Source organism: Myotis brandtii, unplaced genomic scaffold, assembly GCF_000412655.1.
Source record: "Myotis brandtii unplaced genomic scaffold, ASM41265v1 scaffold187, whole genome shotgun sequence".
NCBI lineage: Eukaryota > Metazoa > Chordata > Mammalia > Chiroptera > Vespertilionidae > Myotis > Myotis brandtii.
In genome coordinates, this window is record NW_005356944.1 from 6,072,334 (window position 1) to 6,090,747 (window position 18,414).

An 18,414-nucleotide genomic window follows, 5' to 3' on the forward strand; every position below is an offset into this window, starting at 1 on the left:
GGGAAAGGGAGAGTGAGTTAAAAACCCCCTACTGGGGATCAAGCCTGCAACGCAAGCATATGCCGTGACCAGAAATTGAAGGGTGACCTCCTGATTCATAGGTTGACACTCAACCACTGAGCCACACTGGCTGGGCACTGACCACCTTCTTTTGATTCCCATCTTTTCTTCAATCAAAGCAGAAGAGGGATAGGATTGTTTTAATGGTGGTGAAAAGACAAGTTTGGGATATACAGTCATAGAAAATAGGGAAATCACATCATCCTATAGAAGAGGGGCAAGTCGTATTATTGACAATTGACAAAGGTGACAGGGCCCGGGTACAAAATGAGAACATTTGCTAATGCTTCTTCCTATCACTAAACATCTGGTAGAAGCAATGCTAAACTTCTAACAGCTTTAATTTTCATTATATGTACAGGGCTATCCTAGATATCAGCCTAAAGTCATTCATAATTTCTTGACAGACTATGAAAGAGTTCCAGAATTAAGAGGGCCTTATTTCACTGCTTGCTGCACATAATGGACAGAGTTCTTTATGTGTGCCCTTTAGACAAAGGAAAAAGTCAGCAAGCATGTGTTGACTGTCAAAAATGTAACTAGCACAATATGCATAACCCATGGGCGCAGACAATAGTGTGGTCACTGGGGGAAAAGAGGGACATCTGTAATACTTTCAACAATAAAGATAAATAAATAAAATAATGTAACCAGCACAGTGTTAAACATTAAATAGGATGCAGAGAAGCCAAAGAATGGTCCCGCCAATCGAGGGTCTTGTATTTCTACTTTATGTCCCTGTTGACTTTTGTTCTGATGTTTGGTTTGGGATTTGGTGAATGTTTCTCTTCTGGTTGTAATGTTTACTTGGTGGTAGACATGGCTTATGGGTGTGCTTTATGGGGTGCTTGCACCTGTAACTCAGAGGTCAGTACTTTTCTTAGAAGAACACAAAAGAAATTAATTCAAAACAGTCAAAGCGATTTCACATATGGGCAGTGGTTCAACCTCAGATTGCATGGACTACAGTGAGGGCCCTGTGTTTGCCCAGGCAAGCGTTTCCTGGCGTTTCAGCACAGTGATGAGAATCCTCATCCACAGATGAGATCAAAACCCTAATAATAGAGTAAAATGGGAACTTTAATTTAATGTTCTTTAGGAGGGACTAACGTATTTCCTTTTATACATTTGATCTGAGTTACTTGAGCAAGTTATACTAGATGAACTTCTTCCTCTTTTGTGGTTACGATCATACCACTTCTTGACACACAACTGGGTGCTCTTGATTGCTCATGGGAACACTGGGATTCAAACATTACTCTTCCTCTGTGACTGTGTACTCTGGTTTTCCTTGGTGACTGGAAGCAATGTTACCATTGGGTCAGGATGATCTGGGATAGACATAGTTTTGGCTCAGGCTTCATGTTTGGCACATTATCTTTGTTGATTATAGAAAAAAAAACACACACAAAGGCTCTTAACAGCCAACTAGTAAAACAGAATTCTGTTGTATGTTTTTATCAATCAGATGAAAATGTTATGCACAAGCCTTGGTATTCTTACACTCTCACCTGTCTAACACTATATATAGCAAGATCCTCTCTGTCAGCAAAATAACAGGATTTGTTTTATGGCTTCAAATTAATGCTGGATTCATCCCTCATTGAAACAGAGCAGAGTCATACTCAGAGCTTCTCTACATCACATGGAGGCTTCGAAGAAGATAAAGACCAGCCAATGATGTCCACTCCAACATCTAGCAGTAAGGATGGCTTCAGTTATGGGTGTCTTTGCACAGTGTCTTTGGTGGAGGTGCATTCATTGGCTGTTGTGCTGTTACTTCTGATCAGAAGGTGTGCTGGTGATGGGCCTGTGGTTTTTCTGCTTTGAAGACTTTTTAGAAGCCATTGTACATGAAATGCAACTATATGTCTTAATCTTAAAGGTCAGGTTTCTTAAATTCTAGATTTAGATGGCTTATTTGTGATTTATAATTGGTATAAAGATCTGAATTATATTACTTTCTATTTCCCTCGCATTAATTATAATATTTTGCCATTTATACTCTGGACCATGGAGTGAGTGATTAAGAAGCAGTGCCTTCTGGAAAAGGAAAAAATAAAGCCTCAGGCCTGGGAATCCTTGCATTGGCTATTCCAATCACAGACAGCATATTTACCTTTTAATTCAAAGATAAGCTTCCTCCACTTCATTATAGGTGGGTCCAATTGAGTAAGAGCTCAAGATTATCTAGAACCTGAGTTGCCTTCAAGGTCACAGTTGTAGTGGCATAATCCTCACTTTAACAACCCAGGTAGATGTTACAACGAATGTCTTCTCTGGGTATTAGGATCACCAAAATCTCTTCCGTTGAGTGATGTCTAGGTGTTGTCAATTGCAAAATACAGATTCTGTGCAATAGTGTAGATCACACTATCTTTTGCTCTGTGTTCACAAATAACAAGTGGGAAGCTTTTGCAATAATTGCATGTTTTAAGGACAAGCACACGATGGGTGGTGGCCTTACAGATGTCGGTTCACCATAGACTCCACCTCTACACAGATAGGCATGATGGCGGAGGTGGACATCTTCCTGAAGACTCAGCTACTTCAGTGGGAGGTTATACTCCTCATTCCCCAGACACAAAGGAGTACACAACCCTCATCCCAGTGACCCCTGCTAACACTGAGTCCCCTGGAGTTACTGAAGTTACTGTTGACGGAGATTCCAACGTTAATGTTGATGGTCCCTTGCCAGGTAATGTAGAAAAACAACACATACTTTCATGTTATAGGGGATGTTTTCTGTGTAGGCTGTGATTAGGCTTATTTGTGACTTGGGAAGGGTTTTTAATCATGTCATCATTCTAGTGTAAGTAAACTTAGACTTAGTTGAGATTAAGAATGCTTTCATTTGCTGATGTCATTTCTATTTATTCTTGTGACTTGGTTGTTATGGCAGAATTTCTTTCTTTGCCTTGTTTCTGGTCTTGTGATATATTAAGTTGATCCATGTGAAATTGATAGTTTTGTAGGTCAAAGAAGTTAAATATTAGCTATTTTATTTGATTCAACTAATAACATGCTGCCTATTTAGTAAGGTTTTACCCAACATGTGAATAATTTCCATATACTAATACCTTGGCTCTGAATGTATTACCTCCTATTGGTGATGGATTGGTGAATTTTACTTTTAGTGAAGGGCTTGTGGATAAATCTCTAATTATGATGCACACTTAAAATTTTATGATAGAACCAACTATTAATGAATAGGCATATCTCTCTTGTTGTAGTGGCAAAGAGATGGCTGAAGATGACATTCATTTAAGTTGGACATGGACCCAGAATGAGATTTGTTTTCTCAAACAGTCCTCCTTACTTCTGCTTTTTGTTTGTTTCTCCATTTGCGTTAAAAAACTGACATTGTAGAAAAAGGAACTGGAAAATACCTACTCTGGCTAAGAAACTAAAATCCTCTCCTTCTGGTTATTCAAGTACTTCTTACCACTAAGGCCTATTAAAGATTAGTGATTTTAAACATGCAGTAGTCCCCCCTTGATCCAGGGTTTTGCTCTCCATGGCTTCAGTTACCCATGGTCAACCGTGGTCTGAAAATATCAAGTGGACAATTCCAGAAATAATTCATATGCTTTATATTGTGTGCTATTCATAGTAGTTTGATGAAATCTCATGCCGTCCTGCTCTGTCTCCACCTGTGAATCGTCGCTTTGTCCCGTGTATCCACACTATACATGCTACCCACCCTTTTTTAGCCACTTAATAGCCATCTCCATAATCAGGTAGACTGTCATGTCATTGCAGTGCTTGTGTTCAAGTCACCCTTATTTTACTCCCTAACGCCACATTCACATAACTTTTATTATAGTATATTGTTGTAATTGTTCTATTTCATTATTGTTGTTGTCAAAATTCTTAGTGTGCCTAATTTATAAATTAAACTTTATCATAGGTTTGTATGTATAGGAAAAAAATGGCATATATAGGGTTCAGTACTATCCACACTTTTCAGGCATCCACTGGGGGTCTTAGAACGTATTCCCAGTAGATAAGGAGGAACGACTGTAATTTTTTTTTTTTTTTTGTAGTGTAAGTTCTTTCCCTCCCCTCCCCAAAGAAGAATAAATCTTATGAGAACTCAATATATAAAACAGATGACTGCTGTGGTGACAGAAAACCAGAATGTCACTTGCATGGCCTCTTTCCTCGGCTGCCCATCCCAAAGATAAGGAGGGACTACTGATAAAGTTTAATTTATAAAAATTAGGCACAGTATGAAATGAACAATAATTAATAATGAAATGGAATTACAACAATATGTAATAATGAAAGTTATGTGAATGTGGCATCTATAATAATAAAAGTGTAATATGCTAATTAGATCGGATGACCTTCTGGACGAAGCTGGGGCTGCAAGGGAAGCCCGGGTCCTGGGTGCCAGAGGGAAGCTGGTGCCAGCAGCCGGTGGAAGGAAGGCTTACTCTTGCACGAATTTCGTGGGTCGGACCTCTAGTTAGTAAATAAAATAAGGATTACTTGAACACAAGGGTTACTTGAACACAAGCTTCAAGGAAAATAGTCTTAGAAAAAACCTTGGCAATATTGGCAAGACAGAACCCCTCACACCCTTTGGTTCTTTGTTCAACATGGTTCTACCCTCAATCATTAAAATTTCCAAGTATCATTTTAAGTATTTTTCTGTAGAAGTGAACCTTAGAGCATTGCCTAAGTTTTCTTAGCAAAATGAGGCCTGTCATGCAACATAATGAATTTAAATTTTAAGTGGCAATTTAAATAGTTACTGTAGCCTAGAAAGATTACATAGATTATTGTTAGTAAATAAAATGCTTTCTACAAAATTGATATCCATGTACTCTCATTTCTTCTATATTCCATGGTGGTGCCAACAGATTTCCATGGTTCTCCATGGATTAAATGATTAATAAGGGATCCAACTCTCATTTTTTGTTTTCTTTCAAAATTCAAAAAGTGCTCATTTCTTCCAATTTTTCTCAGTCTTTATGCTTAACCTTAAGAATTAAAACATTTGAAATTGTGGTGATGGTGTTGTTGTTGTTGGGGGTGGTGGTGGTGATGATGTTGGTGATGGTGATGGTGGTGATGGTGGTGGTGGTAGTGATGGTGGTGGTGGTGGTGGAGGTAGTGATGGTGATGGTGGTAGTGATTTTGAGGGTGTTGGTCCTGGCATTTCAGCAAATTCTGTTTTTCATTATTCTAATCATGAGCCAAGGAACAAAGCAATGTGTTTCCTCTATACAAGTACACAAGCGATTACAGGTCACCTACCTCCACCTTATGGGAAATGGTGGGGATCAGACTATGGCATTTTCCTTATAGGTACCTTCATAATGGGTAACTATAGTCATTTTATGAAGCCATTGTCCTTTTTTGTTTTGTTTTAAGATTCCAGTATAGTTTTGGAAAATGTGTGGGGAGGAGGAGGAGGAGGAAGAAGGGTAAGAGTTTCCATATGCTAAATCCAAGATCTGACCTGGGGATCCAGAGTTTAGCAATTCAAAAGCCTTTTGGTGATGGATATTTGAGAAGATGAATTATATTAACTCTTGGTGTTGAAAATGCAGATTTCATTTTTGAAAAATATTACAATTTGAAACATATTCTAATAACCAGGAATACATTAGTCACATGTTAGCTATCATCTCCCCCTTTCCTTTTCACTTATTTTCAGACATTTTCTTTAAATAAGCAGTTGACTTCTTTCTTTGAATTTAACCCCAAGATCTTGTATGCATACCAAAACCCTTTTCTATTTCCTGCCTCGGAGAATACTCTTTAAATGTCTCATGACCTAAGCCACAGAGTACATGCATTCCCAGTGATCACATTTGTCATCCTTCAAAACATAGAGTCCCTATTTCAAAGAAACAGTATCAAATCCCAACCTCAGACCTGTGAACACATCATGATCATTTTGTTCACATGTTACAGTTATTGGGTTTCTACCAAAGCCACACTTCCTCTGGTCATCCTGATGGTCTATGCTGGACCAGATTTCCTAATTTTGATGAAATCTCCAGCCCACTGATCAGTGGATTAAGAAATGAATAGAAATTAACAAAACCCTTTTCTATTTCCTGCCTCGGAGAATACTCTTTAAATGTCTCATGACCTAAGCCACAGAATACATGCATTCCCGGTGATCACATTTGTCATCATTCAAAACATAGAGTCCCTATTTCAAAGAAATAGTATCAAATCCCAACCTCAGACCTGTGAACACATCATGATAATTTTGTTCATGTGTTACAGTTATTGGGTTTCTACCACAGCCACACTTCCTCTGGTCATCCTGATGGTCTATGCTGGACCAGATTTCCTAATTTTGATGAAATCTCCAGCCCACTGATCAGTGGATTAAGAAATGAATAGAAATTAATATTGTGGAGCCATTCACGGCTCCTTTGCTTACCTTTAAAAGACTAAGCTTTGTGATAAAAGCAAAGGGCATGAAAAGGCAGACGTGAGGAAATGCAGATGGAAGTGTAACCAGAACACACCATACTGAACCTTCTCTGATTGTTCCTTACAGAAGATGGAGACTCATCTTCCGACCCCAGGGACCATACCACTCAAAGATCTGGACCAACTGGTGAGTTTGAGCTGCGTTAGTCATTTACTCTCGTCATCATTGAACCTGCTGATTATTAATGAATAATGTTTGAGTCACTGTCTCTCAAAGAGTGGTTCTCAAACTCTCTTAGCATGCGTCACCATTGCGGGAAGGGCTTATTAAACCCCACTGCTGGGCCCCATCCTTATAGTTTCTGATCCTGCATGTCTGGGGTAGAGCCTGAGCACGTGCACTTTTACTAAGTCCCCCGGTGACGCTGGTAAGGCTGGAGCAGGGACTGTGCTTTGAGAACGACTGCTTTGGAGAAAATTCTTCCATCTGACAGGATCAGGGAGAACCTAAGCAGGGTCTCAAGGTAACGTTTCATGACATCAGAGTGGTTAAAAACCTGGGTTTTGGAATAAGAAAGGTTTGCTCCCAGCTCCTCCACATACAAACTGGGGATGTTGCTGAAAGGATCTGAGACTCAATTTCCTAACCAATAAAATAATAATAATAATTGTCATCAAGTCTGGTTTAAAAGACTAAATCAGTGGTTCTCAACCTTCTGGCCCTTTAAATACAGTTCCTCATGTTGTGACCCAACCATAAAATTATTTTCGTTGCTACTTCATAACTGTAATGTTGCTACTGTTATGAATCGTCATGTAAATACCTGATATGCAGGATGGTCTTAGGCGACCCCTGTGAAAGGGCCGTTTGACTGCCAAAGGGGTCGCGACCCACAGGTTGAGAACCGCTGGACTAAATGATAGCATACACTGAAGCATTTGGTCTGGCCCCCAGCACATGGCATAACAGCTAGCATTTCATCAGAATTCATTGTGTAGTAGGATGAACCCTATCAAACTGCCATTTCTGTAGGTCAATAGTCATATATGAAACTAAACATATTTTCTATGTTTCATCTATTATTAACTCACTTGCTCATCCTACATACCCTGTGGCCCACATAAGAAGTACTAGTATCCCACTATTACAGAGGACACCGAGACTCAGAGCCGCTAAGTAACTTAGCTGAGTTGCCATGACTAGTGAGTTGAGTGGTGGAGTCACGTTTCAAAGCCAGGGGTCTCCTCTTGCCTCTCACAAGCACAGTCTAGAGCAGTGATGGCGAACCTATGACACGCATGTCAGAAGTGACACGCAAACTCATTTTTTGGGTTGATTTTTCTTTGTTAAATGGCATTAAAATATATAAAATAAATATCAAAAAAATACATCTTTGTTTTACTATGGTTGCAAATATCAAAAAATTTCTATATGTGACATGGCACCAGAGTTAAGTTAGGGTTTTTCAAAATGCTGACACGCCGAGCTCAAAAGGTTCGCCATCACTGGTCTAGAGAAAGCAACCTGTGGTGACCATAATTGCCACCCGGCATGCATCAGTCAATGGATTCCTTTTCGCTGTGACTCAGAGAACACTCCTGGAAACGTTACTCCAAGCAGCAAAAGTCTGCCCCGAAGCAGGTTTCCTGGTGACCAGTAGCGCTGGGGCCGCTGAAAGGCTGTGCTGGTGCTGTCTTACCGAGGTGACCCCAAGCATCGGCGGTCCAGGCCCCCCATGCCAAGTGAGGTCATCCTTATAAAGCTACTGTCCTCCCCTTCATGCTTACATTGGAAGTAGAGTTGCCTCCAGGCTTACAGGCTCGCACACTTAAAGCTCAATGAAGATGGACATTTCCATGGTGGTTTTAGTAATAACCTTTTACCTACGGGGACAGGGATGTAGTGGGCTCATCAGAAATGCTTCTAAAGTAAGGACCGAAGTCCAAGGCTCTCTGGAGCGCTGGGGTGGGGCAGTCAACCTTTCCCAACCTCAGTCTCCTTATTAGAAAAAAAGAGTTACCTCCTGGAGTTCTTGTGAAGAACACGAGGCATCAGGAATTTGAAAGTAACTTAGAAACAACAGGGAGCTGATACTAAAAGGCATGCTTTCTAAAATCAAGAGACTCTAACAATTCCAAGTGCGGTCCATACACCAGCAGCAGACACACCACCTAGGAGCTGGTCGGAAACGCAGAATCCCCCAGCCATCCCGGACCTACTGACTCAAGATCCTCCCCTCTAAAATCAAGAGACTCCAACAACTCCAAGTGCGGTCCATACACCGGCAGCAGACACACCACCTAGGAGCTGGTCAGAAACGCAGAATCCCCAGCCATCCCGGACCTACTGACTCAAGATCCTCCCGCTCCACCTATTTTAGGCTTGAGAAGCACTGCCTTAGACTGTTTTTCTCACAGTTAAGGCCGGTCGAATTATCTCTGTGCACACATCTCAGATTGGATCTCATCTCCAACTGCAGTATCAGTGTTCCTCTTTGCAGAGCTTGCCTTCCGCGCGAGCCCTTCCCTAGCCGCATTTGCAGACCTCTGGGGCGCAAGGCGAGACCTGCTCTATCTAGTCCATCTTCTTGGCTTTTGCTTGAAGTGGGCGGGAGCGGCCTCTTTTGTTTGACTTCTGTGCAGGTGTCTATTGTTCAAACAGGCGGTTCCATCTGGCTGTATACACACACCCAGATCTTTCCTTGCTGGGAGCACTTTTTTGGAAAATAGACATAAAGGGATTATGATCCCCTCATGGCCTCCTTTCAAATAGCAGAGGCTGTTGTAAATCAGGGGAAGACCAGTAAGGGTGACTGCACCTCTGAGGTGGTTTTCAAGGCCAATGATCTCCAGTTTAGATGGCCAGTACCCCCTGACCTGTGCAGGTGGACACTGGCCAGTGACCACAGACTCTGGGAGGCAACTGGAGAAAGTGTCTTGGCTCTTTCTGAGGTTTGTCAAGTGAGAAGCCACTGTCACCATGGCATGCGGTATGTTGAAATGGCCAGACATACGGTAAAACTCGAGTTTAACAAAAATGTGAGATTGCGTAAGCAAGAGCCAACCTATTTAAAATAACCACCATAATCAGACTGTGCACAGTCTGAAGTTTGACTCTTTTAGGAGAGCTTGTCACTATAAGCCCAGCCATCTTCATTCATTGGCTGCCCACACAGACTTCCCTGTTTTGTTTTTTATCCCTTGGAGGCCTTCAGGATTCAGCAGTGGAATCCCACTTGGTAGGAGTTCATGTTAGTGGGATATTTTCGTTTTAGTGGGAGCAGTAAAGGAAGCATATAAAATACAAAGAGCCTGGCCAGCTTGGCTCAGTGGTTGAGAGTCGACCTATGAACCAGGAGGTCATGGTTTGATTCCTGGTCAGGGCACATGCCTGGGTTGCAGGCTCCATCCCCAGTAGGGGGCATGCAGGAAGCAGCTGATCAATGATTCTCTCTTATCATTGATGTTTCTCTCTCTCTTTCCCTCTTCCTTCCTCTCTGAAATCAGTTAAAAATATATATTTTTTAAAAAGGAAAACAAACAAAAAAAACACCCCCACACACAAAGAAAAAGCAGAGCTTATTCATTTGGGTGAGTCTCTCACAAAACGTCTTAGAGTTTCTTTTACAACATGACGCCTCTCTCATTTTGGTAAGCCTCCTGCTCCAACTTGTGGATTCTTTGTCTTGTGATGCTTCCTTTCAGTCTGAGATTTTTATTTGTTTTCTTCTTTTGTTTCCTAGCAGAAGAAACTGTTCATTCTTCAAATACAAAGCATGTTTCAATAATATATTGGCCTGCATCAAATGGAATGTTTCTGGGGAGAGTCTTGTAGCCCTTTATAAACGCCTGCACTTTGAGTGTATAGGGAGCTTTGCAGGACGCAGAGGCTGGCCCCATGTGCTGCTCTGTAAGCCTCCTTACGCCCTCCAAAGCTTGATTGACAGATGTTGTTTTTCCCCTTAGGACACTCCAGTGGGAGTCAAGAAGGTGGGGCCAACACGACCTCGGGTCCTATAAGGAAACCTCAAATTCCAGGTGAGTTTTGAGCTGTGAGGGGAAAAAAAAAATGATGCTAAAAGCAGGTCTCACTGAATGTCCCAGAAAGAAAGAAGCAACCAGTTTGAAAGCACATTTTCCTAAATGTCCAACCCTTGAAACTGATAGTTCCTCTTTGCAAGCTAAAGATGGATGACAGGAACAGATCGGAAAAGATGGAACGTTCTTTTATCCCAGGTCCCAAAGCAGGGCCACGTTAGGTCCGAAAGCTTCCTCCCCAAATGCAGGGCCGCTCAGGGGACTCCATGTCACACCCAGGTCCTGCTTATCATGGTTCAGTTTCCCCTTTCTTTCTGGGGTTGGGGATGACATGTGTAACATTCCTCTCACATTGCAGACAGGGTATTGGGTGGAGTGAAAACATTCTTCTGGTCCCCAAAGTGCTTTTTCTTGAGGGACAGTCTTCACTGATCCAGACAAAGTTTCAGAATGTGTTACGTGTGCAGTGAGGGGACGAGACAGCCGGCTCTCCTGAGTGTCAAGACTTAAGTCACTCGAAGCAAATGCTTTACTTGACTTGGGCTCAAAGTCAAGCATTTGTAAAGGGGGGTTAGGATTACAAAAAAGGAAGGGTTTTCCCAAGGTTGCATACTACCCCCCCTCTTCAGAGGTCTCCAAACTGAGCCTCCCGTGGGAAAGGGAAGAACGTGCTGTGGGCCCGGCCCCCTTGCCTCAGCTTGCCTGGGCACAGCTAGAGGCAGAGCACATGGAGAAGGCGTGGGCTGCCAGGGAAGACTTGATGGGTGGGATGAAATTTGCAATAATCAGGCAGCAGGATTTTCCCCAGCCCCAGTGAGAGGGAATGGGGGGCATCTCAGGGCTAGAGACCCAGGAAAGAAGAGAAGTGCTTCTCTCCTGAGGGTCTCCCCACCTCCTGATTCGACCCTGCTACCCAAGCTCACCTAACCAGGGAGAGGTCAGGCAAAGGCAGAGCTCCCTGAGCAGGAAATCAGAGGAGAACCAAGACTCCCAAAGGCGAATGGGCAGTGACTGACTGTCCATCTTTCTTGTTTCCCAAGCTGTAGTTCATTGCGCAGATACACAGCCCACTTGGCAGATGACTTTATTCAAGTTGTCCAGTCATATTTTAATACTTTAAAGCTTGATTTAAAAACATGTGTTTAACATGTTATGAGTCCATGAGTGATGCATTAATTATTGCAGACATTTTAGAAAATGCAACTAAACAAAAGGACAAAAATACCAATCAGTTATCGACCCCACCATCCAGAAGTGCCATGGTTACCATTTTCATAGATGACCTTCCTGTAATTTTCAATGTAATTTATATATAAACATGTAATTATAGCATACTTGCTTTGTTTAGCAAACTACCATTCTCAACTGGGGGGCCACAGCTTTCCAATGTCATTACATAATTTTCCCCACATTGTAGTATATTATATAATGAATGAACCCTAATTTATTCAACCAACTCCTATTGTTGGATATTGGGTTGTTTTCAACTTTTGCCATTATAAATGGCACAGTAATGAACATCTTCCTAGCTAATTCTAGGTCCTCTAAATTCCTGAAAGTGTAACTGCTGGATCGAAAGCATGTGCAGTTTGAAGGCTTTAGACAAGTTTTGCCAAATGACCCCCCTACTCCGCCCGTGAATGTGCACAAGTTCAACCGTCCATAGGACTGTCCTTTCTCCCACTCACTAGTATATGGCCTCCATTTTTGCTTCTAATCAATGTAAAGTGGGTGCTCTTACCTAAAAAAGGAAAGTTCCTTTTAAGGGAAGAATACATTTCCTTCGTCTGGTTAATAACTACACCCAGGGCATCTACAAGTTTCAACAGGTCCTTCTACATTTTTTTGGAAACATATTTCTCCTGGAGGGACTTGGGAATCCTGACTGATGGTGAGAGATTAACACAAGAGGCCGGTTGGACAAACAGCTGTAGCAAAATCTCTCTTCTCCTATTACCTGCCTACTGGCTGGGCCATTTGGTCGAATTTATCTGTAGTGCTGACCGTGGTTCTTGTTTGGGCCAAGTCAGTTTTATAAAGTGCATGTTTATTTTCACAAAGTGTATTTCCCAAGGTCACGGGTATCTTTTTCTTCACTCCCACCAGAGTGGCTGATCATCTTGGCGTCCCTCCTGGCCCTGGCTTTGATCCTCGCAGTTTGCATCGCGGTCAACAGCCGAAGAAGGTAAGGGGATGCTCCACAGAACCTTCGACTTGGAAGGGCATCATTGAAACGTGGGCTCTATGTCCTTGCTGCTCAGAGCGTAGCCCTTGCAACCAGCAGCTCAGCACCCTGGGGGCTTGTTAGAAATGCAGAACCTCAGGCCCCACCCAGACCTCCTGTGTCAGAGTCTGTTTGGACAAGGCCTCAGGCATTCATGCACACGGTACAGGAGAAGAAGCCCTGCTCTGGGACATAATTACCTGAACCTCCCCTTCTAAATAGTGGTTGAATCTCTTGGGGATCTTAATTGTTATTTTTTTAAAAATATTTTTAATTGATTTCACAGAGGAAGGGAGAGGGAGAGAGAGATAGAAACATCATGATGAGAGAGAATCATTGATCGGCTGTCTCCTGCATGTCCCACACTGGGGATTGAGCTGGAAACCGGGCATGTGCCCTGACCGGGAATTGAACCGTGACCTCCTGGCTCATAGGTCGATGCTCAACCACTGAGCCAGCTGGCCGGGCGATCTTACTTATTTTGAGATTAAATCCCATGGAGACTCTATCTGATGAAAATTATGAAATACCTCACCAAAAAGTCATAAAACTATATATTGATTTATTGATTTATAAAACCAAATATTTATTAAGTGCATTCACAATGCACAAAAACACCATATAAAGATTCAGGGATTGGTTATCTCCTATCTGATGCCCATGGAGCTTTCTAGAACCCTTACTTAAAACAGGCATTGAGTCTGTGTGTTAATTTTGTAAGGACGCTGTTTTCTATTTTGTGGACACAGCAGTTGAAAGGATTCAGATCTTGGCCTCGGAGAGCTCCCTGGCAGTGTGGTCTATGAAATAATGAAGAACTCCCTGTAGGAAAGTCTGAATAAAGACAGACAAGTCCCTAGAACTGACATGGGGGCTGTTTTCATCAACGGTTCCCCTCCCTCGATCCCTCAACCAAGGCCGATTATTTCAGCAGCTATTTAAACAACATATATTCCTGGGTGAGCTGTGACCAGGCTCCAGAAATAAAGCCACTTCAAGTGAAATGAAGGAAAATAGTCATTCTAGCAACAGAAGAAATGAACTTAGACAAGGATACTCCACAAATACGAGTCTCAATTTCCTGTTTAAGACACTTTCAAGATGCGTTTTTGCTCCGAGCATATGCTCGGGAACATTAAACCTTCTGGAAATGTCTCTTGAGAGTTCTTTAAGATAAAATAATCTTATTTCCAAGCAAGGGTCCCCTTTATTGTATCACTGAATCATCTAACAGGCCAGAAAAATGCCCCCGGGGTTGGGAGAAGACCTGGCTAAAATGATCGAATCCTTCTCATTGGCTTTTGGAAAACAGCAAATACCTAATTCCACTGCTGTAGGGGCCCAGGAAGTATCTCTAATTATCCGAGGAAATTAAATAATGCCGTCTGACGCTGGTACCAGTTAATAAAAGTGCTCTATTAAAGTCGAAGAGCTGTGTTGCTCTCTGTACCTTTGAGGGCGTGATAAAAATAGTCGTGACAGTTGATTGTATAGGGAACAAAAACTAGGAAAGGAAATCTGAAAGCCCTCCTGGAAGTCTGACTAAACGGAAAGAGACTTATTTTTAGTTGAATTTAAATAATGTGACTTGAGGGACCCCTTACAAAGAGTCTTTATACTTTCCCTCAGCGTCCTTGTTTTCTCTAGCGTTACTTTTGCTCAGTTAAATGTGAATTTCCTATTGTTGGAAATCAGTCCTTTGCCCCAAGCCTTAGAATGCACGGCCACTGCTCACAGGTACAGTCCATGAGCTTTGCACGTCACCATGGAAACGTGGCCCCTGGTGCTGTCGATGGGGGAGACCTCAAAGAAGCATCTCAGCTGTCCCTGAGAGCAGCCGGAGCTCCCGCAGTGCAGCTGGTTAGCTCACACTTCGCTCCCCCATCATGTGAGCAGCAAGAAGGGCCCCATTGCACCCTCCCCCTCCTCCCAAGGCCAGCAGTCACCCTAGCAACGGGCAAACAGGGACACTTGGGATCCAGCACAGCACGTATCTCACCAGGAAAGTAGCTGCCTGGGCGCCGTAAATTACCATGTCCTGATCTGATAATCAAAAACAGATTTGCCAAGCAGCTAAAGAACGGTTATGGCTTCGCAGGCCCCTTCATGTGTGCTGTGTTTCTGAAGTCGCCAGCCTTCTTCTAATCCTCTTAAAGGCTGGGCCTTTCTGCTTTGAGCATTACATTTTAGGGAGACACAGAATCCTGTTTTCATCAAAGAAAGTTTGGTTGAAAGCAGGGAACTACAACAGGCATTTCTTTACTCGGCAGACATCTTTTGAGGGGCGGGCTATGACCGTCAACCCTGGCGAGGAGAAAGAGAAGATTAAAAACAAAAAGTATCATCCTTCCCCTAAAAGAATCTTGAGGTTCAGTGGCAACATTGGCCTGTTGGCTGGGACTCCGCTGACATGTATAGAGCACATACTCTGTGCCAGGCACTGTCATATGAATTATGGTTAAAATATAAAAATGGAAAAGCATTAGTCACTGAAGTTGATGTTCAAGGGTTGGCCACAGGTGTCCATGACAACGGCATCTGTGAGTCATGTCATCTTAAAGATGCTCATGTGGGGGTCCCGTTATTCCCTTAGCTCTTTCCATCCCCTTCATAACCCATATCACCTTTTCTTGCTGTTCTTGATGTAACCAGAGTCCCTGAATTGCAAATTACAATGAAAATTGTACTTTATTCACTGTCCTTAAGAGAAAACTATAGTTTTAGGAATCAGTTGGGTTATTATACAGTCATTGAGGCTTAAGGGAAGAAGTTAGGTGCCTTTCCCTTACAGAATGTATCCGATTTGTACAAAGAGGAGAAAAATGATGACCAGAAAAGGCTTCACCAAACAGGAATGATTCAGGAACGTTTCTACACCGACTGCAGAAAAGGCCTTCACCAGATTTCACTCTCAAGGAGATAATCCTCTTTCCTGTAGACCCCAGTGGGCCGCCACCACCCCCTGTGTGGCCGGTCCTGCCTTCCCTTAAACTGCAGCCTGGCTCCCTAATCCCTGCTCGCCGACCTTGTTCCACCCTGGAGAACACAGCCGCCCCACAGAGCTTTCTATGATGACGGAAAGATTCTACATCTGTCCTGCCAGATCCACAACCACAAATCCTGGGGGCGACTGAGCATTCCACATGTGGCTAGTGCCACTTAAAGCGAATTTTAAATTTTTATTTATTTTAATTAGTTTAAATTTCAATAGCCACATGTGGCTAGTGGCCCAGCTCTAACACAAAGCACAATACAGCTCTAAAATAGCTTTAAGGATTGTCAGATAGAAGAGACATAAGGTCGGTTGTTAAATTACCCCCTAAAGAAATTCCTCTGTGCCCTAAATGTCCGTGCCCCCCGCCACCCCGCGCTCACCCCATCACCCAGCCTGCCCACCCTGTCCTGGCAAGGCTCTAGCCTGGGTCTTTCCACATCATGTGGTCACTGTGTGCACAGCTAATGAAAGGATTTCAAGGCAAGGTGGAGTTTGGTGGAGATCTCTGACCTTTGGACCATCATTCGGCCATAGCTGGCGATGCCATCTCAGATGACAGCCTTGACTTCTGGGATCAGTCTCCAGTTTACACAATGAAAAGGCTGGGCTGGATGACCTCCCAGTCCCTTCAGTGCTGATGTTCCTGTTAAAATTTCTCCAAGAAGAATGAAAAAATTCGGACTTGAATTTTTAAAGTGCTTATGTAGATGCCTGGAGCACAGCATACTGGGCTGGGTTATTTATGAGAATCCTCCTGCCCTCCTGAAAGAACTCAGGCAGGTAACAGAGACACGTAAATCCACAGGGAAACGTGGGCAGGACAAGGCCCAAGCCCTACAGGTCAGATGGCCTCCACTTTCAACACCAGCTTTGTCTGCGTGAAGAACATGAAACCCCACTTCACCCCCATGCCCAAGCTTTTTATGCTTATAAATCACTTTCCTGCAGTATTTCATTCAACTTCTCAAGCACCCGTTACTTTAATGAGACGCCTCTCTTTCAAAGAACACCGGAAATACCGCCTGAGAATCTAGAATAGCATGAGCAGCGTTCCATCTTCAGCCTCTTAAGTCACCTTCATGGTAAATGTAACAAGGTGGCGGAGGCAACCAGAGAAGCAAGCAAAACCCATCTTCTGTGGTGCTCATTATATTGACAATCACAGCCAGTGATTCTTAAAAAAAAAAAAAATTGATTGTAGAGAGAAAACGAGGGAGAGAAACATCAAACATCGATATGAGAGAGGAATATCAATCAGCTGCCTCCTGCACGCCCCCTACTGGGGATCGAGCCCACAACCTGGGCATGTGCCCTGACTGGGGATGGAACCCTAGACCTTTTGGTGCACAGGCCGATGCCCAACCAACTGCGCCACACCAACCAGGGCACAGCCAGTGATTCTTGAACATCTACTGTGTTCCAGATACTGCTCCAAGTGCTTGCTTATCCAATGCTTTGGTTTCCTCACCCACAATGTTTGTAAAAGCAGCAAATAAAACACCCATAGGCTCATGTTTGCAGGGCCAGGCTCTGTTTGAGGGCTTTCCACACCTTGTGAAGGTGGTACTCTTACTAGTCTGATGTTACAGAGAAGCAAGCTGAGGTTCAGAGAGTAAGTGAGTTGCCCCAGGTCACACGGCAGTCAAATCTCAACACCACGCCTCCCGAGCCCTGTTCTTGTGTATGTGGGCAGCACCCATACTCCCAGTCCCACGGGTCTGCAGCACTGGTCAAGCATCCTTCCGCTGCCCTCATCAAACATCCGGCCAGAGGAGACAGTATCTAACTCCTATAGAGGAGGTATAATTTCTATTTCCCCAAACAAGAGATTAAAGTTTATGGCCTTGGCAGTCCTAGCAGGAATGGCTCACAATCATGAATAATAGAGGCTTTGTCTGGCAACTCCAAATATCCAGCGGCGAAGTGAACAATTCCGACTTCATACTGTTTCCCCGTCTCCAGATGGTTGGCAGCATGAAGAGAGCTGGGCCGAGTCCAGGCTTTGGGTCATAAAGGCCTGGGGTTGAACATTGACTCTGTCTTACGAGTTGTGTGATCTCAAGTTGGTTATTAAACTCCCTGGGCCTCAGTTTCCACTGACATATAATGGGAATAAGAGCAGCATTGTGGGGTTATTGTGAGGATTACATGAAGTTACAAGTGAAGTGCCTGGCACTCAGGAGGTGTCCAATAAATGCTGGCTCATTGCCCCCTCCCCCCACTCCACCTGTAGTTGTGAGGATCTGCAATTGTGTCTTCATGAAGCAGTCTGACTTTTAGATGTGCAGCAGCGATAGTGTTACAGGAAAGAGGAAGCATTGTGTCAGGCTGCGTGGGGTGAGGCGGTGCTATGACAATTCTGTGACACAGGGACAAGATCAAGGTCATGCTCTTCCATAGAAAACCTTTGGCATTTGAATCTTAAGAAATGTTAGTAGTGAGAAACCTTAAAGTAGCTGAACTTTTTGCCTTGTGTAGCTCAACCGCCTATAACCAGGGTTATATGGAAGGTAACCAATGTTCTGGAAAAAGCAATACGGCCTATAGTTCTAGAAAAATGTTGTTTCATTCTTCTCAGTACATGCAGTAATAACCCCGACAAGGCCAACACAGTGTTGACTGTGAGAGGAAGTAATGGGACTTTTTTTTAATTATTGACAGTATTATAGATATCCCCCGTTTCCCCCCTCCCCTG

At 43.2% G+C, this 18,414-nt stretch overlaps 1 protein-coding gene and 1 long non-coding RNA gene across 20 annotated transcripts in view; one reads left to right on the top strand and one right to left on the bottom strand.

Moving 5' to 3' along the window:
* Positions 1–10,676, bottom strand: part of LOC106725790 — a 14,024-nt gene extending 3,348 nt beyond the window's left edge. The window contains exons 1-2 of the long non-coding RNA XR_001361746.1: positions 10,665–10,676; positions 7,369–7,370 (exon numbers count right to left, since the gene is read on the bottom strand). This is a non-coding gene — a long non-coding RNA (uncharacterized LOC106725790). The remainder of the gene's footprint in view (positions 1–7,368; positions 7,371–10,664) is intronic.
* CD44 (CD44 molecule (Indian blood group)) overlaps positions 1–18,414 on the top strand; it is a 112,695-nt gene that overhangs the window by 92,653 nt on the left and 1,628 nt on the right. For 14 of the 19 annotated variants that reach the window (XM_014538170.1, XM_014538171.1, XM_014538172.1 and 11 more), the window contains 5 exons: positions 1,673–1,762; positions 2,564–2,758; positions 6,590–6,649; positions 10,429–10,500; positions 12,607–12,685. In XM_014538170.1, the coding sequence (XP_014393656.1) occupies positions 1,673–1,762; positions 2,564–2,758; positions 6,590–6,649; positions 10,429–10,500; positions 12,607–12,685 (496 nt within the window). The remainder of the gene's footprint in view (positions 1–1,672; positions 1,763–2,563; positions 2,759–6,589; positions 6,650–10,428; positions 10,501–12,606; positions 12,686–18,414) is intronic. The other 5 variants (XM_014538181.1, XM_014538187.1, XM_014538188.1 and 2 more) reach the window with 3 other exon arrangements.